Source organism: Rhincodon typus, chromosome 3 (genome assembly GCF_021869965.1).
Source record: "Rhincodon typus isolate 14 chromosome 3, sRhiTyp1.1, whole genome shotgun sequence".
NCBI lineage: Eukaryota > Metazoa > Chordata > Chondrichthyes > Orectolobiformes > Rhincodontidae > Rhincodon > Rhincodon typus.
In genome coordinates, this window is record NC_063334.1 from 123,367,252 (window position 1) to 123,392,776 (window position 25,525).

A 25,525-nucleotide genomic window follows, 5' to 3' on the forward strand; every position below is an offset into this window, starting at 1 on the left:
CACACCATCTCTCACCCACATCCCCATCCCTCACCCAACTCCCCACTCCCCCACCATCACACCATGTCTCACCCACATCCCCATCCCTCACCCACGTCCCCACTCGCCCACCATCACACCACCTCTCACCCACCTCCCCACGCTGTGTGGTCGGGATTATGTCGTTTTGGACTGGTGTCAATTTTCCATTACTTCTGGCACTGCATTAACAGTAACTGCGCAGGAACTGCGTAAAATGACATTCTTAACCTTTTGTTACTGGGTGTTGTCCAGGTTGAGAAGCGTGTGGTCTATCTTAAAGTACCCTGGAAAGTTGACCCATCTCAAACATGTGAACAAAATTCTGCTTTTGGACCCTAAGTAGTACTTCTTGCTCGCTGGTTAGATGCTGATGGAAGACAACCCCTTCACGTGAGCTGCCAGTCTCTCCAAATACTTTCTGTGCTTTGTATTCTTTATCACTTCCCCTCTGAACTTTCCTAACTCCAGCCTGGCTCTTGTTTGTTCTAATCACCCTGATATTGGTTTTCTGTTGCCTCCCCCCACAACTGTCTCTGTGCCGAATGCCAGCTGTGGCTTGCTTGATGGCACTTTCACCTCTGGGTCAGCAGATTCCCAGGTATGAATGTCCACCTCAGGCTTGAGCAGGGAAAGTTGTGTGTAATAGCCCCTAGTGCAGGTTTGAGGGAATACTGCACCATTGGTGGTCCAGGCTTGTGCATTAGACAATAAAGCCATCTGCCTGCTTGGAGAATGTATACGATGCTGAAGTATTAGTTTGAAAGAAAGAGAGAAAATTACCCCTGGTGTCCTGACCAATTTTTATTCCTAAACTACAATTACAAAAAAGCAAGCAGATGACCTGGTGATTATCACCATCCTGTCTGTGAGTGTTTGATGTGTGAAAGTTGGCTGCTGTGTTTGTTACGCTAAAACAGTGACTACCCTTCACAAAGTACTTAATTGGCTTTAAAGCAGTGTGAGCTATTTAGTGGTTGTGAAAAGCACTATATAAACACCAGCCTTTAGTTTCTCTTCCATCTTATTCTCCATCTCTTTCACCATCCTTGAGGCTCTGCGTTGCCCTACACAGAGTTAGATTCCTCAAGCTTTTACAGCATGGCCCATCATGTCCATACCAGTCATCAAGCCACATTCACCCTGTCATGGGAAGGTTCTTGTCTGCAGTTGAAAGAACTCCTGCTTAAGGACAGCTCATTGTTCCATTAGTTTTATCTGATGGTCTTTGATTCTGACTTACCTGGACCAAAGCTTTTCTGCTGAAATTGGTTTTTTTTTGGTCAATTATTTTTATTCTGAATTTTCCTGACCTTTTCCTTATTATATTATGATCACTGTTCCCTAAAGCTAGATGACTTGGTATGGGATATGGGTCAAGTGCAGGTAGGTGGGACTAGTTTAATTTGGGATTATGTGTTCGGCATGGGCTGGTTGGACTGAAGGGTCTGTTTCCATGCTGTATGACTCTATGACTGTATGGTTCACATCATTCCACAGAACTAGGTCCAGTAACGCCTCCTTCCTTGTTGGGTCATAAACCTAGACATCTTGAAAACTCTCCCGAACACACACCTCCTTTCTGCCTTTTGTAATATTACTATCCCAATCTATATCATAATTCCAACTGGAGGATGTGACATAGCTGTGATGTCACTGGATGAGTAATACAGAGGCACACGTGTTCAAATCACGCGGCAGCTGGTGGAATTGAATACAATTGTTAAATCTGGGATTGAAAGCTAGTCTTGTAGAGTGTCATTAAAAACTCATTTGGTTCATGAATCAGAGAGGAAGTCTTACCCAGTGACTTGTGGGTAAATTTTAACTGCCCTCTGAAACAGCCTGGCAAGCCATTCAGTTCAAGGACAATAAATTCTGGACTTGTCAGCAATGCCCACATCCCATAAAAAGTTCAAGATTGAAGGGCAAGACAGATTTAAGGGCTCGTGGACATAATTGGCTAAAAGCTAGTGCAGAGGCACCATTTATAATCAGAAATGCTGACAAAATACAAATGCAGGAAAGATGAAATTAAAGCAAAAATCCCAGACACACAGAACAGGACAGGCAGCACATCAGGAGAGACAAACAGAGTTGACATTTCAGGTCAGCGACCTTTCCTCAGAACTGTCTGTAACTAGAAGTGAAGTGAGGATCATGAGCAGTTTTAATGCAAGGGAAAATCAAAAATGAAACTTTGTGACAGATCATGAGAGATTAAACAGCAAGAGTGTTTTTATTCATTCATGAACATATCATTGCTGGCTGGACCAGCATTTATTGCCCCCTCCTTAGTTGCCCCTTGAGAAGGTGGGGGTGAGCTGCCTTCTTGAACCACTGCAGTACATGTGCTGTAGGTAGACCCACAATGCCCTTAGGGGGGAATTCCAGGATTTTGACCCAGCGACACTGAAGGAACAGTGATATATTTCCCAAGTCAGGATGGGTAGTGGCTTGGAAGGGAACTTGCAGGGTGTGATGTTCCCATGTATCTGCTGCCTTTGTCCTTTTAGATGGTAGCGGTCAGGTGTATGAAAGCTGTTGCAGAACGATCTTTGGCAAATTTCTGCAGTGCACCTTGTAAGCAGTACACACTGTTGCTACTGTGCGTCGGTGGTGGAGGGAATAGATGTTTGTGGGTGTGGTGCCAATCAAGCAGGCTGGATGGTGCCAAACTTCCTAAGTGTTGTTGGAGCTGCATCCATCCAGGCAAATAGACAATATTCCGTCGCACTCCTGACTTGTGTCTTATACAAGGACAGGCTTTGGGGTGTCAGGAGGTGAAGTACTTGCCACAGTATTCCTAGCTTTTGATCTGCCCTTATAGCCACTGAATTTATGTCATGAGCCTAGTTCAATTTCTGGTCAATGGTAACCCCCAGGAAGTTTATAATGGCGGGGGGGGGTTCAGTGATGGTAACACCATTGAATGGGGTGGCACGGTGGCTCAGTGGTTAGCAGTGCTGCCTCACAGCGCCAGGGACCCTGGTTTGATTCCACCCTCGGGCGACTGTCTGTGTGGAGTTTGCACATTCTCCCCGTGTCTGTGTGGGTTCCCTCCAGGTGAACCGGTTTCCTCCCACAGTCCAAAGATGTGGAGGTTTGGTGGATTGGCCATGCTAAATTGCCTGTAGTGTTCAGGGATGTGTAGATTAGGTGGGTTATAGGGGGATGGGTCTGGGTGGGATGGTCTGAGGGTCGGTGTGAACTTGTTGGGCTGAAGGGCCTCTTTCCACACTGTAGGGATTCTAAGTCTAAGAAGGTAGTGACTAAATTGTTTCTTATTGGAGATGGTCATTGCCTGGCATTTGTGTGGCTCGAATGTGACTTGCCATTTATCTGCCCAAGCCTGGACATTGTCCAGATTTTGTTGCATTTGAACGTGGACTGCTTCAGTATCTGATTTGCTACAAATTATCAGAATAAAACAGTGAGGAACGTATGTTGCAATTTCAGGAATGTCAGGTTTGCTCCCATTCTGGCCACTGAAACTTGGGAATACCATATAAGAGAAGATACAATGCAGATTCATCCTTAACCCGTCCAAGTTACCTTCAGGGAAGAAAATCTGCTATCCTTACCTGATCTGGCTTTCATGTAACTCCAGACCCACAGCAATGTGGTTGACTCTGAACTGACTCCTTTGAAATCGCCTTAGCACACCACTCAGTCTAAGGGGCAAATAAGGACGAAGAACAAATGCTGGCCAATATCTCATTAGGAAACAAAATGCTGTTGAAACTGAGGTTGCCAATTAAAAGAATCTCAGAGTTGAGATAATGGAGTCTTGTTTGGCAAAGATATTAAGATTCAGAAACCAAGGCAAATAGACGGGGCTGAGATACAAATCAGCCACAATCTTATTACATTTTGATTCAGGCTGGAGTTACTAAATGCAACCTTCTGTTGCAATGTCCCTAACAAGAGACAGAGAGAGGGAGAAGCTATCTATCAGTGGTTTGCATGATATTGATAAGAAGACAGATGGATTTTGTCAGAATTCGGGTAGACTAACATTATTGTATAAAAGTAGCTGGAGTGCAAATTAGATCTACAATTGAATTTAAATAGCACAGATCACTGAAATTTAATTGTCTTCCCATATTTTAACAAAACAGTCCTTATTTCTTTTTGCCTTTGGGTCTGATGCAAATTATTCTACGAATGAAAGGCTCATTATAAACTGCCGGCAACGAGTCAGGAATGAAACGAGAAGCTCCAAGGCAGCAGACATGACCCAGAATAATCAGAGCCCCAGAAGTGAGAGATTAACACAGAATGACTCTTAAACCTACAGTATTTCCCCAGAAACCCTAACTTACACATACAATATCACTCAATTAAAACAGTTCTACAAAATAAAAGGTCTTCCTTTCCCAGACGTACACTCACACACACTTACACACACATTTTATCAGTCTCACACACATACGCTGTCTCTCTCTCTCACATACTCTTGCTCTCTCACACACACACACACACACACACACACAGTCACACTCTCACACATACACACACACATACCACACGCACACTCTCATACACGCACGGTCTATCTCTCTCACACACACACTCTCTCTCTTTCTCACATACACTCTCACTTGATCACTCTATCTAACACACACACACACACTTTCACATACACACTCTCACACACACACACTCACACACACACACATCCTCTCTCATGCATGTTTGCCAGAATTTGGCCCATATACCTCTAACCCCTTCCTATTCATATACCTACCCAGATGCCTTTTAAATGTTGTAATTGTACCAGCTTCCACCACTTCCTCTGGCAGCTCATTCCATACACACACCACCCTCTGTGTGGAATCGTTGCCCCTCAGGTCATTTTAAATCTTTCTCCTCTCACCTTAAACCTATGCCTTCCAGCTTTGGACTGCCTTACCTTCGGAAAAAGACCTTGGCTATTCACCCTAAGCATGCCCCTCATGACTTTTTACAAACCTCTATAAGGTCAGCCCTCAGTCTCTGATGCTCCAGGGAAAATAACCCCAGCCTGTTCAGCCTCTCCCTATAGCTCACATCCTCCAATCCTGGCAACATCCTTATAAATCCTTTCTGCACCCTCTCAAGTTGAACAACATTCTTCCTATTGAATGTTTTTGTAATATTTTCTTAAAAAAATAAAATCCTGTAGGTGCTAGAAATCGGAAACAAATGCAAAATGCTTGAGGAACTTGGAACTGTTCTGAATCCATTCTGCAAACACATACCAGACCCAAAACATTAACTCTGTTTTTCTCTCTCTATAGATGCTGCCAGACCTGCTGAGTTTCTCCAGCGTTCTCTGTGTTTGTTTGTGCAGTCTTATGTTTATCTACAAAGATAAACAGAAAAAATCTTCTGCCTTCTAAGTATAGTGCAGCTTCAGTCTGTTCTGATTTCTACACACTCAAATCAATCCCAAATCAATGCTCACCACCAGCAATGTAATTAAACAGGATGAATATCCAATTAACAGGTAATTCAGTTTTGGGCTGAAAGTTTTCTCATGCTGAAATCTTCCTCTAATTCTGCTGTAGCTGCTGTGAACTGTATCTCTGCCTGTGGAGGATGCGCTATCAGCTGTATAAGTTCTTAAGAAATAGGAGTACGAGGAGGCTTTTCAGCCTGTCAGTACTACCTCACCATTCTCCAATCTCAAAGCTGATCTGTCCCAGGTCTCAACTCTTTTTCCCAGCTCCTCACAGCCCTCAACTCCCCAGTATTTCAAAAACCTCTTTAAATATTTTTAGTGATCTATCCACCATAACTCTCAGGGGTGGAGAATTCCAGACTACCCTCTAAGAAAAGAAATTCCTTCCCATCTCAGTTTAAAATGAGTGTACCCAGCCGACATAATCAAAGGCCCCTCCCACCCCAGTTATAATCTCTTCCAACCTCTTCCATTGGGCAGAAGATACAAAAGTTTAAACACATGCACCAACAGATTCAAGAACAGCTTCTTCTCTGCTGTTATTAGACTGAATGGACCTCTCAAATTTCAAATTTATTGTTGATCTCACTCTTTGTGCACCTTCTCTGCAGCCATAACATTATGTTCCTTGCTTTGTTCTATTATCCTAACACATTTTGTATGGTATGATCTGCCTGTACTGCACGTAAAACAGAACTTTTCACTGTACCAAGGTACATGTGACAATAATAAATCAAATCAAAAGAAGTATGCCCCAGTTCCCGAGTTGTCCCAACAGTCATACAGCACAGAAACAGATCTTTTGGTCCAACTAGTTGATGCCGACTGTAATCCCAAACTAAATTAGTCTTATCTGCCTGCACTGGACCCATATCCCTCCAAACATTTATTATCCAAGTACCTGTCCAAATGTCTTTTACATGTTGTAATTGTACCTGCATCCACCAATTCCTCTGGAAGTTCATTCCACACATGAACCATTCATTTTCTCAATGTCTGCCCTGTCAGAATCTTGAATGTTTCAATAAGATAGCCTTCATTCTTCTAAACTCGAATGAGCAAAGGCCGAAGCTGTTCGCTGTTTTAGGGATCTCAAGCTCATCTGCCTTGTGCTATCCTCATCCATCCGTGTTAGCTTGTCTGCCAACTGTCTTTGACAGCATCAATCAAGTACATCGAGGTCCACATCTCTCTCTGCTGCCCTCCACTTTATCTTCTCTGTAGCTTTTTCTGATCAAATGCCTGAAATACTGATGTTATCTTTTCCAGACGTCGCTTTTTGCAGTTCTTTTTACTCTTGCAGTGTCAAGTATTTCTTCATTTCTCTTTAGAAGGATTGCTAAATGGTCTTTTAGTTAAGGATCCTGTTGGAAAGAGTGACCTCAATATGCTGGAGTTTCAAATTCAGATTGAAAGAGTGAAGACAAAGTAGCATATGAGAGTTTTAGTGTTAGGCAAGGGTAATTATACAGGTCTGAAAAAGGAGTTGCCCTAAGTACAGTGGGGAAAAATATTAAAGGGCAGGGTAGTTGAAGAGCAGAAGCAAATGCTTATGGAGATACTAAATACCTCTCAATTAAAGTATAATCCTGAGGGGAAGGGGAATTGTGAAAAGGTGAAAAATCATCTATGACTTGATAAGGGTAACATAAAGACAAAAACTGGGCCATATCATACTGCAAAAGTTAGTGGCACTCTGAAGGATTGGGACGTCAGCAAAGAGTTACTAAAAACAAAATCAAAAGAGTTAAGATGAACTATGAAACTAGCAGTAAACATAGGCACTGATACCAAAACTTCTATAAGTATGTAAAAAGGAAAAGAATAGTGAAAGTGAAATGTTGGCCCTTTAGAGGACGGAAATAACGGGAAGCTCAGAAATGGCAGAGGCTCTAAACCAATATTTTATCTCTGTTTTCACAATGGAAGATAAGAATTTCTTCCCAAAACCTACAGTTACTACAGAGGAACCTGAAGAAATTTCCATAACTAGGAAGAAGGAATTAAGTAAACTGATGGGATTAAATGCAAATTAGTCCCCAGGGCCTGATGGCCTGCACCCTAGGGCATTAAAGGAGGTGGCAGCAAAGATAGTGGATGCATTGGTTATGATTTCCGAAAATTCCCTGGATTCTGGAAAGGTACCAGTGGATTGGAAACATGCTAACGTCACATCCTTATTCAAAAAAGGAGATAGGCAAAGATTGGGAAACTATAGACAAGTTAGTTTGACCTCTTGTCATGAGGAGGTTGCTGAAGACTCTCAGTCATGAAGGAGGAGATAACTGAACGCTTGGAAAAATGAAAGCCTAATTCACCAGCGTCAGCACAGTTTTATGAAGGGCAAGTCATGCTTGGCAAACGTGTTGGAGTTCTTTTAGGATGTAACCAGCAAGGTAGATAATAGGGATCTGGTATATCTAGACTTCCAGAAGGCATTTGACAAGATGTCATGTAAAATATTGACCCAGAAGGTCAGATCCCAAGGGTTAAGGGTAGGGTATTGGCTTCGATAGAGGATTGCCTGGCTGACAGGAATCAGAGGCTCAGGATAAATGGGTCCTATTCTGAATGCCAGCTGCCCTTCGGGGAAGGAAGCCTGCTGTTATTACTCAGCGTGGCCGACATGTGACTCCAGATTCACAACCATTGGGTTGACCCTTAAAATGCCAAGCAAGCATTTCAGTTCATGGGCAGCTAAGGATGGGCAATAATTGCTGGCTCAGCTGGCAATGCCAACATTCCATGAATGAATATAAAATAAATTACGTAATCTGCTAAAAACAAACAGCGGTTGTGAAAAGGATATTGTAAATAAATAAATGTCACTGGTGTTTAGAAATTGGCTGAACCATGGCAATGGCAGGGTTATCTGGATAGGGCAGTGCAAGAGCTATGTTACTAGACCAGTCATTGACAAGTTTGGTTTGTTAGACAGTCAAATATGAGTCTAAATCCTCCCTCAGATGCATTTTGAAAATTGAAGTTTAGTTTTTAATTTAAAAATCTAGTAAAAGTAACCACAGTACTATTCAATTGTTGTAAAAACCCATCCATTTCACTAATGTCCTTTGGGAGGGAAATCTGTCACCCCGACCTGGGTCTGGCCTTCATCGGTATTAAATCACCATAGTACAGCCAACTAGCTGCCATCTCAGGCACGTTCTGGCTCAGTGAGTGCTGCTTAAGGTGATGAGTTGGTCTTTAAGACATTATTCAACTCTGATTGGCTGTACATCTTATGTTTATAAGACCATCAGACTGAGGAGCAGAAGCAGGCCATTCGTCCCATCGAATCTGCTCCATCATTCAATGAGATCATGGCTGATCTGATAATCTTCAACTCCACTTTCCTGCCTGTTCCCCTTAATTCTTGATACCCTTACTATTTAAAAATCTGTCCATCTCAGCCTTGAATATATTGAACATATGAACAGGAGGAAGCCATTCAGCCTGTCCAGGCTGTTCCATCATGGCGGGTCTGTTTCTTACTCCCATCTATCTACCTTAAAGGCATATCCATTGATACAGTTTGTCCACAAAAATCTAGCCATCACAATCTAGAAAGCTCTGTTCTCTACCCTTCCAAATACCATTTCACATTTTAAAAACTAAGTATTTTTTTTCTTCTTATTCATGACTTCTGTCATTAATTTAGGTGCCATGGTACGGCGACTTTTAAAGCTTTTCATTGTTTTGTTTTTTTTGTAAAAATACACATGACAATAAATTGCTATTCATTTTTATTCTACTTTAATCCTCCAGATTCAGGAATGCAAAAATGAAAATGTCACATTAATTTTCTGTTGTTCCACAGAGCCAACATGACAGATCACTGTCCAGTTATCCCTGTGAGGGATGTCACTGAGAATCATGTTCGGCTACAATGACCCCCCGCACTGCAGCATATCCACACAGTCGGCTTATAGATAACTTTCTAATTCAAGAAGACTGGCTTCTCAGTGAAATACCAGAGGCTCGATGGCAGCCATCAGTCTGTAGCCGAATGTGAGTCAGGAGAGAGAAGGATATTAGGGACATTGGCTCTGCATTGCAGCAGCTGCTTCCCATTCACCTCACTCACTGAAAGAGACCACAAGTGTAATCGCCCCTACAAGTTTCATGGGCAAGCACAAATTAATCTCCCTGTGGAGCCCGCTGAGTGTAGGTTCCCTTGGTAACAGGAAATGGCATGCCCAGCTGGAACTTACTAGCTGAGCTCGAGATAAAACACACCCCCTCCTCTTCTACGGTTACCTTCGAACCCGGGTGTCCTTGGAGAGGGAGCAGGCAGTGTCCATCAATGCTCTCGATGCCTTTCGGGAGAAGTGGGCATCGGAAGGGGACACTGTGCTTTATTTCCGTCTCCAACTTCATTTGATTTAGCGCCTAACTGCTCTCCCTATGCTCTCTCCCCTGCAATCCACTTTTGATGGTTCACATCAATCATAATGGCGTTGCATGGAAATGTCTAATTAGCTACACTGGTGATTATTAGAGCTGGCTAATAGTTAAAAGTAAAAATAACAGGTCACGGTGATTTGGTGGTGGAGAAGCCATTGAGTTATGTGTGATAACACCTCTGGATATAAAAGACAAAATAAAGCAGACCTTTAGGACTCTTGTGGCATGGTGGTAGTGTCCCTACCTCTGAGCCAGGAGGCCCAAGTTAAAGGCCCACCTGCTCCAGAATTGTGTCATCGTGTATCCGAACAGGTTGAATTTTAAAAAGACACAGACTCTCCTTGGACTCATGTGGTGCAGTGTACTTTCCCTACCTCTAAGCGAAGGGGCCTGACCTTCAGTCTCACCTACTCCAGAGGTATGTAATAACATCTCTGAGCAAGTTAATTAAAAATACCTATTCAACAGACCCAAGTAATATGTCTGGAGCTCTGAGCTCAACAATAATATCAGTAAAGTAGTTCGTACTTTCCTTCCTGGTGACAATCACCTGGCAAACACCATTAGTTTGGCTGTCTGAAGAGTTCCACTATGTGTTGTTGTTTGCATAGTACATACAAAACAAAGCAAACCCAGTGCCGCCCGGGTGTCATTGGATAGGGAGCATGTGGAGGACTGTGTCCAGTTCTGGTCCCCCTGTTATAGGAAGGATATTATTAAGGTGGAGAGGATTCAGAAGAGGTTTACCAGGATATTGCCAGGAATGGAGGGTTTGAGTTATAAGGACAACCCAGATGGGCTGGGGCTTATTTCACTGGAGCGTAGGATGTGAAGAGTGACCTTATAGAGATTTATAAAATCATGAGGGGCAGAGATAAGGTGAATGACAGGTGTCTTTTCCCTAGAGTAGGAGAGTTCAAAACTAGGGCATTTTTAAGGTGAGAGGAGAAAGATTTAAAGAAGACATGGGGGCAATTTTTTTACACAGAGAGTGGTTAGTGTGTGGAACAACTGCCAGAGGAAGTAGTGGCCATTAGTACAGTTACAATATTTAATAAACTTTTAGATAAGTACATGAATAAGAAATGTTTGGAGGGATATGGGATAATGGTCGGCATGGACAGGTTGGACCGAAGGATCTGTTTCCGTGCTATATGGCTCTATGACTCTCAATGCCTTTTACTTCCATTTGATTTAGTTCTCCTTACCCCTCCCTCACTTTTGATGGCTTGCATTGCCTGTAATAGGCTTTGCATTTAAATATCTAGTTGGGTACGTGGGTGATGTACTGGTGGCAGGTAATAGCAAGTAAAAAAGTCATGTGATTTGGTGATGGAAAAAGAAAACCTTTCAGCTGTGTTTAAGAACCCTTCTGGATATAAAAAAAAGTAATGCAGACCCAGGGACAAGCGATATACACTACCACTACTAATAAACTGTTCCAATATCGTAACATCTCATAAACACACCCTTGGCAAAGGCAAATTCAGTAAAACATGCAATTCTAGCAGCAGGAAGAGAATCCCAGGTTTTAGAAATAAGACCTTCCACATCCAGCTTCAAGACCCTAGCAACTGCAGAAAACTAAAATTAAAAGTCCTGGTTCTGTGGGAGGTTGACCCTACCCATTCAGGCTGTTTCTATTGTTCCAACTTTAAAAAAAAGCCCAGGCCTCACAAGCTGTTTACTTTATTCGCTCTGAGCAGACCGCTTGGCACCTCTATCTCAACCTTTCTTCATAAATAAAAGGACAAAATACACCACTTCAAGCCAGAGTATTGTCATAGATTGTTGATTCCCAAGGGGGAGAAAGATTATCAGGGATACGCAGGGATGTAGTATTAAGGTTAAAATCAGATCAACCATGATTTTATTGAATGGCAGATCAGGCTGGAAGGGCAGAGTGGCCTACTCTTGTTTCTTGCCCATATGCTGTAAACTTTGTGTCCGATAATTCACCTGTGGAACATGTAAGATTATTTAACTACAGTAGATCTTGCTATATCAGCGAGCATTGTTCTTGTACCTCTTAAAGTCTTGGCTGTCCTGCTTGTAGTCAGTCAGTTTCGAGGTTGGATATGGTTTGGATTTTATTGCAGTTTTGAGCAAATTACCGCAACCTTGGACTCAATTGTAGCTCGGAACACTGAGACAAAAATAGAATCTGCTGGAGAAACTCAGCAGGTCTGACAGTATCTGGGGAGAGAAAGCAGAATTAATGTATTGGGTCCAGTGGCCCTTCTTCAGAACTGATTGTAGCTGGAAAAGAAAACAGACGCTGCCAGACCTGAGGAGTTCTTCCAGCAATTTCTGTTTTTGTTTCTGATTTCCAGCAGTTCTTTGTTTTTGTTTGTTCTGTGTCAGAACACTGAGATCCAATGTGGGGCAGAGTCGGAGGGTGGGAAAGTGGGAGTTGGGGTTGTGGTACTATCAATAATCTTGGAACTATACACGACGTCCATACCAGGGCATTTGGGGTGGTGGGTGGGGAGGGTGAAGAGTGGTGGGTTTCTCTCTTCAACCCCAGCGTAAAAATCTCACCCATCCATTGCTAAAAAATAAATTAGTCAAGAAGTAATACAAAGTTGACGAGAGCCAATTGACTCTAAGACCTCACACAGCAGGTTCAGCTCTTACATAATTCATTTCCTAGTGATTTCATTCTTCATAATAAAATTTACATACTCTTTTCAATATAGAAACATCCAATCTGTATGATTGAATATGACCAGTGCATGTTTACTCATAATGCAGCTTATCCATTATTTAACGCTCCTGCAGTTTGTATAGTGACAGTTCTTGTTGCAAAAGAAGAACATATTCCATTCTCCACTCACTCATCTCCTCCCTGAACTAGGTTCCTCTGGCTGTGGAAAAATCAATTGCCAAGATTTTTACCAGCCGAACAGTATGTAAACACGTTCCATCCTCTCGGGAGTGAGCAGGTTTTTATGCGCAAATTAAAATCAAAGATACAAATGAAGAGTTGGTCTTCTGAAGACTTTGCCTTTGAAGACGTCTGATCAAAATAGATTCGGTGATTGACTTGGCTTTGCAACTATCACGTGGACAATATTTTTCTTGGAATGTTCTGAGGATGTGAATGGTGCTGTACAAATGCCAGCTCTGTTTGTACACATCATGACACCTTCACTACCATAGAATCAGAGAATTATACAGTGCAGAAGGAGACCCTTCAGCCCATCATGCCTCTTTGATCAGCGTATCCGCATGATTCCACCTCACTGTCCTATCCTCACAGCCCTGGATATCTTTCCTGTTTCAAATATTTATCCATTTCCTTTCAAAGGTTATTCTTGAATCTGCCTCCACTGACCTTTCAGGCAGATCATTACAAATCTCTCTGTTAGAAAAGTTCTTTATCTCATAATAAGACAAAGAAGCAGAAGTAGGCCATTCAGCCCATTGAGTCAGCTCTACCATCCAATGAGGTCATGGCTGATCTGATCATCCTCAACTTCACTTTCCTGCCTTTTCCCCATAACCCTTGATTCCCTTTCTGATTAAAGATATGTCTGTCTCAGCCTTGAATATACTTAAGTCTCAGCCTCGACAGCCTCTGCGGTAAAGAATTCCACAGATTCACTACCCGCTGAGACAAGAAATTGCTCCTCATCTCTGTCTTAAATATGTGACCCCGTATTCTGAGATGATACCCTAACGGCCCTAAACGCTCCCACAAGAGGAAACAACCTTTCCACATCTATCCCCTCAGTCCCCTAAGAACACTTTTTGTTATCAAATATCTTAAATCATAAATTATCTGAACTGGAGCAAGAGACCATGATTGATATAAAATGTGATTGGTTGAACATTGACATAACTTCCCTAAGAGAGACCAGGCTTAGCAGGACTGAATCACTGAAACAAAAAGCATTATGCCTGGCAGGCGTAGGAAAACTTTAAGCAAGATGTAGTCTTTGCTGTAAGGAACTCATGACTCTAACACGTACAAAGGCTCAGAATGTGTTCTCTCCATGCGTCTCTCAACTCAAATGGGACTAGTAAACCTCATAAGCAACTGCACTCTAATGTTGTGCTCTACTACAGAGGTGAAATACCAGCTCCATGTAGAACTTGACTCTGCTATCGGCAGAATCCTGAAGTCAGGGCATCATTATTCACCTGGGATTTCAATAAAAGATTGGTCATGGATTTTGAGGCATAACATCCCAACTCCACCCCAACACTGTGTACCGGGAAAGATAAACAGACTGAGACTACCTGAATTCTGCAGCCCCCATGAGCTTTATAATAACTAACACTTTCTTTCAGAACCGACAACAAAGAGTCCTGAAGCCATCCAGGGATCAGGTGCATTCTCATTCACCAACTTTCTTTCAATTCCATGTGCTTTAACCATCTCAACCAGTCTCCCATGTGGGACCTTGTCAAAAGCTTTGCTAAAATCCATAACTACTGCATCAACTGAACTTCCCTCATCCACACACTTGATCACATTTTCAAAAAAATTCTAACAAATTTTTTGGCATGACCTCCCTCTGACAAAGCCATGCTGACTTATCCCTAATTAACCCATGCCTTTCCAAGTGGGTATTAATTTGCTCCTTCAGAATTTTCACCAATAATTTCCCTATCACTGGTCTGTAATTCCCTGGTTCATCTTTACCACGCTTCTTGAAAAGTGGAACCACATTTGCAGTCCTCTAGTCCTCTGGCACTTACCCTGTAGCCACGGAGGAATTAAAAATTTGTGTCAGAGCCCCTGCAATTTCCTGCTTTGCCTCCCACAGCAGCCTGGAATGCAATCCATCCGGGCCAGAGGATTGGTCTGTTTTTATGCCTGACAGAGCCTCCAATACCTCCCATTTCCTATGTCAAACTGTGCAGTTCTGAGGAAGGGTCACTGGACCTGAAACGTTAATTCTGTTTTCTCCTTCACAGATGCTACCAGACCTGCTGAGTTTTTCCATCAACTTTGTTTTTGTTCAACCTGTGCAAGTTCCTCACAGTCCCTTTTCCATACCTATGTTCACCTCTTCCACAGTGAAGACCAAAAAGAAGTATTCATTCATCATCCTTCCAACATCTTGCCCCCTTGGTCCCTGATGGGCCCTACTCTTTCCCTCATTAACCTCTTTCCTTTAATGTATTTAGAAAATATTTTAGGATTCTCCCTAATCCTGTTTGCCAGTCCTTTTCCCTGTCCCCTTTTAGCTCTTCTAATTGCTTTCTTAAGTTCCCTCCTGCACTTTCTGTATTCCTCTAGGGCCGCAGCTGAATTGCACCTTTTGGACTTGCTAAAAGCCCCACTTTCCTTCCTTATCTAGTCCTGAATTGTCCTAGACATCCAGGATTCTCTCAACTTATTGCTCCTACATTTCCCTCTGAAGATTACATGTTAGACCTGTTCTTTTCTCAGCTCCTTTTTGAATCCCCACTGTTGCTCTGCTGTAGACTTACCCATAAGGAGCTGGCCCCAGTCTACTGTGGCCAGATCCTGCTTTATTTTAATAAAATCTGCCTCCCCCAGCCCAAAGCCATCTTTTTCCAGCCAACTTTTTCCTTACCCAGAACAAATTTGAACCGTACTGTGTTGTGGTTGCTATTGCCTACATGTTCCCCCACTGCCACATTGAAGTTGTCTGGCTTCTTCCTCCAAAACCAGCCAGCACTGTGCTGTCCCTTGTTGGGCCTTCCAAGTATTAACACAAAAACTCCCTTGGACACATTTCAAGAAATCCGCCCCCTCTTCACACTTAAAGCTGTGACTGTCCCAATTTGGGAAGCAAAAGCAGGAAAATGCTGCGTGGTTTGAGGCTAACATAACTGTGATGGAACCTGACATTAGAGCCAAGTATTTCTCTCTCATTAATTACAGGAGCAACTCAAGTGAGAAGGGTATGAATACACTAATAGCTGCTTGAAGTAAAGTCCAAAAGACAGCTAAGCAGTGTGCCTGTGACTACTAGTTACAGTTTTCCCAGAATACCCTGATGTCCTTTGACACAGAGAATGTCAGGAGCGTGTACGAAGGAGTCAAGAAGGCAACATGTCAATCAGTAAAGAAAATAGATCCATTGAAAACAAAGACAGGGGAGGTCAACATTGATTGCCATAAACAACTAGGAAGAACGCTGTTGGTAGACACCGTCACGGCGAAGCAAGTGACCCTCTGATACTGTACCACCTGAATTCATCAAGCGCCCTGGACTCCCACACTCCCGCAGCATCAGCACAGCCCTCTCTGTCTCTGCTGGAGTGCCCCAGGAATAATGTCCTGCAACGATTGCAGGCCCTGTGCAACAACAAGGAAGAAGGTGACTGCTATCGAGATCTCTCCTGCCGATCACGGTGGCAAAGTATTCGCTGGGGTTGCCCTTGTCAGACAGACTCCTAGCCGATCTTAGCTGAACTCATCTGTCCCGAAGCCCGGTTTAGTTTCAGAACTGGAAAGTTGTCACTCGCTATGACCTTCCCAGTCTGGCAGCTGCAGGAGAAATATTGTAAACAAAGCAGACCACAATATTTTGTCTTCATTGATCGCACCAAGACTGTGAGAGTGGAGGTTGCTGATTTAAGCTGCTAGAGAAGACTGGCTACTTGATAAAGCTGCTCAGTGTGAATCTCCTGTTTCCATGACAACATGGTAGGTAGGGTCAGCTCCAACAGGGCAATTTCAGAGTCCATGGAACTCCACAGTGAGGTCAAACAAAGTTGTGTTCTGGCTCTAACAACCTTTTGATGTGTTCTTCTCTTTGCTGCTGTCAAATGTACGGAGGTTCTCACCGTACACATGGCGGCACGGTGGCTCAGTGGTTAGCACTGCTGCCTCACAGCGCCAGAGACCCGGGTTTGATTCCACCCTCGGGTGACTGTCTGTGTGGAGTTTGCACATTCTCCCCATGTCTGTGTGGGTGTCCTCTGGGTACTCCGGTTTCCTCCCACAGTCCAAAGATGTGCAGGCTAGGTGGATTGGCCATGCTAAATTACCCATGGTATTCAGGGATGTGTAGATTAGGTGGGTTATAGGGGGATGGGTCTGGGTGGGATGCTCTGTGGGTCAGTGTGGACTTGTTGGGCCAGAGGGCCTTTTTCCACACTGTAGGGATTCTATGATTCAACACACCAGAACTGATGGAAAGCCTCGATCATCTCGGATCCTAGGCTAAGGAGCTTCGCTTCCTCATCAGAAAGTTGCTGACGATGTTGCACTAACATTCCACACTGAGCAGATAGACAGACTCCCTCAGGCCTGTGAAGAGTTTGAGTTTAACCATCAACAGCGGGATGTCAAAGCTCACGTTTCCAGGACATTGCTGAACTGCCATCCCGCAACATTGACAATGTCAGGTTCTTTCTTGTCTCACAATCACCAACAACCTGACACTCAATGCTGAAACCAACCCTGGCATCGCAAAACAAAAACAGAAATTGCTGGAGAAACTCGGCAGGTCTGGCAGCAGAGACAAAGCACAGTTAATGTTTCTGGTCCAGTGACCCTTCTTCAGAACTGATTGTAGCTGGGAAAAGGTTGGTATATCTGCTAGAGAAGGGGTAGGGAAAGGGGAAGGAGTAAACAATAGGTGGAGATGGAGCCCAGGGAGAGAAAAACACAGTGGGGTAGACAGCATTGTCTGCTACCAAAAGCAACCCATTGTCAGCCACTAATGGTCGCCATTAGCAGCAATTCATTCCCCCAGGCTGAACTTTACCCATTTCTGCCCTGAAGAAGGGTCACTGGACCCGAAATGTTAACTATGTTTCTTTCTCCACTGATGGTGCCTGACCCGCTGAGTTTTTCCAGCAATTTCTGATTTTGTCTCTGATTTCCAGCATCCACTATTCTTTCAGTCCTTTGTCTGCCTAACCGTTTTTCTGTCTCCCTGGGCTCCATCTCCACCTATTGTTTACTCTTCCCCCCCAGTTTACCCCTTCTCTAGCAGATATGCCAACCTATTCCCAGTTTAACCAATACTGAAGAAGGGTCACTGGACGTGAAACGTTAACTCTGCTTTCTCTCCACTGATGCTGCCTGACCTGCTAAGTTTTTCCAACAATTTCTGATTTTGTTTCTAATTTACAGCATCCTCAGGTCTTTGGTTTTTTTTTGTTTCTTGCATCACAAAAGCTGAGATGTTGCTGCTTCTCACAGTAGAGTTCAGGACCAGAGGGCATACCCTCAGAATAAAGGGGTGCCAATTTAAGACTGAGATGAGGGGGAATCTCTTCTCTCAGAGGGTTGAGAGTCTTTGGAACTCCTTGTCCTAGAGAGCTGTTGGGAGCAGAGTCCTTGTGGATATTTAAGCCGGAGATAGATAGAATCTTGATCAGTTGAGGCATCAAGGGTCATGGGGAAAGGACAAGAGAGTGGATGTGAGGAATGTTGGATCACCCATGATCCTATTGAATGGAGGAGCAGGTTCAAGGGGCTGAATGGCCTACTCCTGTTCCAATTTCTTATGGTCTTACAGACCTCCAGGGTGTCCACTCCCCCCTCTACAAGTGAGATATGAAGATGGTGGACCGTGACCCTGGCGACTGGGGGACAGTCACTGATGGCCGGGACCTCTGGAGGGTGACTGTTTGGACGGTCAGTGGAAGTGGTGAGAGAAAACAAAAAGCTCAGCTGCTGAGAAGAGGGCCCCAGAGAAAACTGAGGCCAGAGCATCCTGCACCTTCTCAGCTCAGTGTATTCCTCTGCAGTAACTGAAGCAGAGACTGCTCTGTCAGAGTGTGGCCACAAGGTGATGATCTTATGAAACGGAAGTCTGCCACCATCTGAAATCTATGTACCCTACTCATCAAGCCTCCTGCCAGTGGAAACACTTTCCAAAAATCTTCATAATTCCAGTCTCTTCTCATACCTGAAGTTCCTCCTCCCAGCACCAGGGAAATGAACAATGTCAAAAAAAGCATTGTCAAACAAACATTGTCAAAATACAACTTTGGCTACCATGAAACTAAACTTACTTTAGCCCCTTCTCATTCTTGAGTGAGAGTTACTTACCCGTCCCCCATCATGCAATCTCTTTTTATTTATAACAACTAGAAACATTCCCCGTCGATTAACTAGCCCAGTTTCAAAAATACTGTCAATTCACAAATCTACAGTCATTTATTTCCAGATTCTGAGTGAAAGTTACATTATGTGTCAAAGCTCTACCACGTTTCTCTCACCCTCTCACTGTCTCATTGCCAGTCGTCTGGCAAGAGCCACGTCGCCTGCGCACGATTCCACACTTTCACTACAGACGCTATCTGAGATAACACTGATGGCAGTACAACACTCTGATGAAGCGTGTGATGATACTATGGCTTTAGGAGGCATATTTTGTCCTTTTTTTTATGAAGAGAGGTTGAGACAGAGGCACAGGTCAACCCACAGCAGGTGAACTGCAGCGGTTCAAGTAGGCAGCTCACTACCACCTTCTCAAGGGGCAACGAGGGACGGGGCAATTAATGGTGGCCCAACCAGCAACATCCATGTCCCACGAATGAATAAACAAAAGATCAGCACCATCAATGAAACAGCTTATTCATATTCCTGACTGCTTGTGGGATCTTGCTGTGTGGAAACTGGCTGCCAGGTTTGCCAGCAAAACAACAATAACATGCAGACACAAGTGGGCTCAAACTTTGAAACAGTTACAAGCAGAAGTGCCAAGTGATCGACTGCAGATCGACAGCTACACTTAGGAGTAGGCACACTCAGTAATTAACAGTACATCCCACTCTTTACAACACTGAATTAATCTTACACATCCATCTCTCTGTGAATGTAGAAGACAAAACATGAATCTTTCATATCTACAAGGATGCCAGCCTTCGCTCCCCGAATTCAGAGTAATTGGAATCACTTCCTACTTGTGTATTTTAATTAGATTAGATTTGATATTCATTATCTGCATCATGTTTTATCAGGTCTGTCACACAATTAGTGATGCCCTCCCTCCCCATATGTTTCTCCACACTAGCATCTGTCCTGAATTTTACAGTGTTCTGTTACCCTTCCACTTTCCCATAGGGGTTTGGGGGAGGGATGTGTCGCTAACCAACAAAAGATTGTCATCGATGAATGACTGCCAACACTGAGAAACAAATTACTACAGATATCACGGCTGATCCAATATTCCTCACATCCGCTTTCCTATGGTTTCCCTGTAACCTTTGATTTCCGTCCTGATTAAGAATCTATCTTAGACTTAAATACACTCTGCGACTCTGCCCCCGCAGCTGTCTGTGGTAAGGAGTTCCAAAGACTCACAACCTTCTGAGACCCTTTACAACTGAGATGAGGAGGAATTTCTTCAGCCAGAAGGTGGTGAATCTGTGGAAGTCATTGCCGCAAAGGGAGGCCGAGTTATTGAGTGTATTTAAGACAGAGATAGATAGGGTCTTCATTAGTAAAGGAATCAAGGGATATGGGGAGAAGGCAGGAGAATGGAGTTGAGCGACATATTAGCCATGATTGAAAATGAGGGCCGACTCGATGGGCTGAATGGCCTAAATCTGCTCCTATATCTTGCAGTCTTATGATCAGAAATTGCAGTTTAATGTCTCTTTAAACCATCACCAAGGGTTTCTTGTGAATCTACGTTTCATTCTCGCTGTGTACTTTCTACCTGGTCCGAGCCTCCCAACAGGGCTCAGGGTCTGCGTATCAGGCCAATGACTTTGACCTCTTACCTCTGATATGAACCCCGACCCGGAAGGTGACGTTGACGTTGCGGACGGTCTTCTCCACCAGGATGTAGTACCATTGCTGCCACAATGGAGTGCTGTCATGCAGCTCACAGAGCCGCTGGTCCTGGCAGTCAGTCTGGCTGGAGTTGTGGAGTGGAGGGGCCTTCGGCCTGACCTTCAGCAGCAGTGGGCAGCCACTCACTGTCCTGTTACTGTTACTGCAGTCTGAGAGTTGCACTGTCACTCGCGAGCTGTAGCTTGGTACAAAAACCCTGAGGGGGGAACACAAGGGGGAAACTCAGAGGAAGGGAGACGAGACGGAGCGCAGACCGATTCAGATACATGTCTAAACAATACCCTGTCAGTATCCCCTTGGAACGCCGGGAAAGGAGCAGACTGTTCAACCCCCCTTTGAACAAGCTCCTCAGTTAGATCTGCACATAATTACATATCGGCAACACAAGTGGATAAGGTGATCAAGAAGGCAGGAAGTGAAGAAGTGACAGAGATATTGATGAGGGCAGGGTGGAAGACTTCAGCAAGGCATTTGACAAGGTCCCTTATGACAGGCTGATACATAGAACGAAGTCACATGGGATCTGCGGTGAGCTGGTAAGATGGATTTAGAACTGGCTTAGTCATAGAAGACAGAGAGTAGTGGTGGAAGGGTGTTTTTCTGACTGGAGATCTGTGACCAGTGGTGTTCTGCAGGGATGAGTGCTGGGACCCCTGTTGTTTATAACACATGTAAGTGTTTTGGAGGAGAAGGTAGGTGGTCTGATCAATAAGCTTGCAAGGGATATAAAGATTGGGGGAGCTGCGGATAGTGAAGAAACAGCAGGACATGGGTAGGCTGGAGAGTTGGGTGGAGAAATTGCAGACAGAATTTAATCCGGACAAATGCAAGGTGGTGCATTTTGGAAGATCTAATGCAGAGGGGAAATATACAGTAAATAGCGGAACACTGAGTAGATTAAAATACAAGGGATCTGGGTGTACAAGTCCACAGTTCCCTGAAAGTGGCAACACAAGTAGAATGTGGTCAAGAAGGCATATGGCATGTTTACTGTCAACAGTTGGGGCATTGAGTATAAAAATACCAAGTCATATCGCAGCTGTATACAAATTTCGTTCAGCCACAGTTGGAATATTGATTACAATTCTGCTCACCATGCTACCAGAAGGATGTGGAGGCTTTGGAGAGGAGACAGAAAAGGTTTACCAGGTGTTTGCCTGGTTTGGAGGGTATTAGCTATGAGGAGAGATTAGACAAACCTGGTTTGTTTTCACTGGAACAAAGAGTTAGCAGCAATGTGCTAAAGGTCTACAGAGTTATGAGAGGTGTGGATAGAATGCATAATCAAAGTCTTTTTCCCAGGGTAAAATGTCAAGGACATAGGTTTAAGGTAAAAGGGGGAAAGTTTAAAGGGAAACTTTTTTATACAGAGAGGGTAGTAAGTGCTTGGAATGTGCTGCCAGAGGAGGTGGAAGAGGCAGATACAACAGCAACGTTTAAGAGACATCTTGATAGATACATGAATAGGCAGGGAATAGAGGGATACGGTCAGCATAGAGGCAAAAGGTTTTTAGTTTAGAAAGGCATCGTGTTTTGGTGCAGTATTAGTGGGCTGAAGGGCCTGTTCCTGTGCCATACTATTCTTTGTTTTTTGTTCTGAATCACAACAAGGGATGTGCAACACATTCCATGGAAGAATATGTTTAAGCAACTCTAGATAATCTGATGTTTGATGGACGGTAAAGGGAAGATAAACACACAGCAGTAACAAGACAGATATCCACAGTAGCAGCAAAACCCAGGCAGGCATATGATTATCTGACTGGTGATAGATTGGGAAAGGGGGAGGTGAAACAAGATCTGGGTGTCCTTGTGCACCAGTCGCTGTAAGTAAGCACACAGGTGCAGCAGGGGGTGAGGAAGGCAAATGGTATGTTGGCCTTCATAGTGAGAGGACTCAAGTGCAGGAGCAGGGATGTCTTACTGTGATTGTACACAGCCTTCTGGCTATGGAGGGAGTGCAACAAAGTTTACCAGACTGAATTTTGGGATAGCTGGATCAGTTAGGACAATATTCATGGAGTTTAGACAAATGAAAGGGGGAATCTCATAGAAGCCTATAAAATTCTAACAGGACCAGACAGTGTACATGCAGGAAGGATGTTCCCAGTGACCAGGGAGTCCAGAACCAGGGCTCACAGTCTAAGAATACAGGGTCGGCCATTTGGGACTGAGATGAGAATAAGTGTCTTCAATCAGACAGTGGTAAGCCTATGGAATTTGCTTCTGCAGAAAGCTTTCAAGGACAAAATATTGCATAATTTCAAGAAGGAGTTAGATATCATTCTTAGGGCTAAAGGGGTCAAAGGGCATGGGGAGAAATTGGGAACAGAATACTGAATTGGATGATCAGCCATGATTGTACTGAATGTTGGAGCAGGCTCAAAGGGCTGAATAGCCTACTCCTGCTCTTATTTTCTATGTTGCTATATTTCTAGGTAATTCCCTCATCTTCTTCCAAAATTGAATTTGGATTTTTTAATAACTATCTGAAAGTCATAGAGTCATACAGCGCAGAAACAAACCCTTGTCCAACTTGTCCAACTTGTCCATGCCGACTATGTTCCCAAACTAAACTAGTCCCACTTGCCTGCATTTGGCCCATATCCCTCTAAAGCTTTGCTATTCATGTACCCGTCCAAATGTCTTTCAAGTGTTGCAATTGTAGCTGAATCCACCACTTCCTCTGGAAGTTCATTCCACACATGAACCACCTTCTGCGTAAAAAAGTTGCACATCAGTTCCTTCTCCTCTTACGTTAAAAATATGCCCCCTAGTTTTGAACTCCCCTACCCTAGGGAAAAGACCTTTGCTATTCACCTTATCTATGCTCCTCATGATTTTATAAAGCTCTACAAGGTCGCCCCTCAACCTCCTATGCTTCAATGAAAAATGGCCGAGCCTATCCAGTCTCTTCTTTTAACTCAAACCCTCCAGGCCCAGCAACATCCTGGTAAATCTTTTCTGAACCTTCTGCAATTTAATAATATCCTTTCTATGTCAGAGTGACCAGAACTGGACACAGTATTCCAAATGTGGCCTCACCAACATCCTGTACAACCTCAACATGAAGTCCTAACTCCTACGTTCAAAGGTCTGAGCAATGAAGACAAGTGTGCTAAATGCCTTCTTAACCACCCTGTCTACCTGTGATGCAACTTTCAAAGAACTATGTACCTGAACTGCTGGGTCTCTCTGTTCCACAACAATAATCCAAGATCGTACCATTAATTGTATAAGTTCTGACCTTATTTGTTTTCCCAAAATGCAATACCTCGCATTTATCCAATTTAAACTTCATTTTCCACTCCTCGGCCCAATGGCCCAATTGATCAAGATCCCTTTGTAATCTTAGATAACCTTCTTCATTGTCGACTAAACCACCAATTTTGGTGTCATCTGCAAACGTACTAACAATGTGTCATAAATTCTAATCCAAATCATAAATGACAAGCAGCAGTGGACCCAGCACTGATCCCTGCAGAACATTGCTGGTCACAGGCCTCCAGTCCAAAAAACAATCTCCACCACTACCCTTTGTCTTCTACCATCAAACGAATGTTGTATCCAATTGGCAAGTTCTCCCTGATCTCATGTGATCTAACTTTACTAAACAATCTGCCATGTGGAACCTTGTCAAAGGCTTCACTAAAGTCCATGTAGACAATGTCTGCTGCTCTGCTCTCATCATTCTTTTTGGTTATATCCTCAAAAAACTCAATTTTGTGAGATACGGTTTCCCTTGCGCAAAGCCATGCTGATTATTTCTAATTAGTCCTTGCCTCTCCAAATGCATGTAAATCCTACCTCTCAGAATCCCCTCCAACAACTTACCCACCACTGATGTCAGATTGACCAGTCTATAGTTCCCAGGCTTCTCTTTACAAGCCTTTCTAAAACTTCTCAAATTTCACATCTAATGTTGATTTTGCTTTTTGTGCACTTTGTTTGCAACCGTAACTTTGTATTCTTTGCTCTGCTCTATCACCCTGTGATCTTGTATGTTATGAGCTGCCTGTCCTGTATGCAAAACAAAACTTTTCACTGTACTTAGGTACATGTGACGACAATAAATCAAATCAAATAAAGGCACAACATTAGCCACACTCCAGTCCTACAATGCCTCACCTGTGTCTGTAGATGATACAAATATCTCTGCTAGGGTCTTTGCAATTTCTTCCCTAACTTCCCACAACATCCTGGGATACACTTGAGCAAGTCCCAGAGATTTATCCACCTTTATGTCTTTTAAGATCTTCAGCACCTCCTCATCCATAACATGGACTGTTTTCAAAACATCAATATTTACTTCCCCAAGTTCCCTTGCTCCATGCTTTTCTCCACAGTAAAAACTGATGTGAAATATTCGTTTAGTATCTCTCCCATCTCCTGTGGTTCCACACATAGACGACCACACTGATCTTTAAGGGGCCCTATTCTCTCTCTAGTTGCTCTCTTGCTCTTAATGCACTTGTAGAATCTTTTTGTCTTGTCCTTAACCTTATCTGTCAAAGCTATCTATATCCCTTTTTTGCCCTTTTTCTCTTAAAAATGCCCCTATATACCTTATACTCCTCAAGAGATTCACTTGATCCCAGTTGTCTATACCTACCATATGCTTCCTTCTTATTCTTGATCAGAGCCTCAATATCTTTATTATCCGTATTCCTACCAGCGTTATCCTTCACTCTAACAGGAACGTATTACCTCTGAACTCTCACTATCTCAATTTTGAAAGCCTCCCACTTGCTAGTCATCCCTTTACCTGCGAATAGATTTTTTTATTCATTCACGGGCGTCGCTGGCTAGGCAGCATTTATTTCCCATCGCTAATTGCCCAGAGGGCAGTCAAGAGTCAACCGCATTGCTGTGGGACTGGAGTCACATGCAGGCCAGACCAGGTAAGGATGGCA

General features: G+C 43.5%; 1 protein-coding gene across 1 annotated transcript in view; it reads right to left on the bottom strand.

The window, feature by feature from the left end:
• tmem8b (transmembrane protein 8B) overlaps positions 1-25,525 on the bottom strand; it is a 96,717-nt gene that overhangs the window by 48,483 nt on the left and 22,709 nt on the right. The window contains exon 5 of the mRNA XM_048594147.1: positions 20,540-20,808. Coding sequence (XP_048450104.1) covers positions 20,540-20,808 — 269 coding nt within the window. The remainder of the gene's footprint in view (positions 1-20,539; positions 20,809-25,525) is intronic.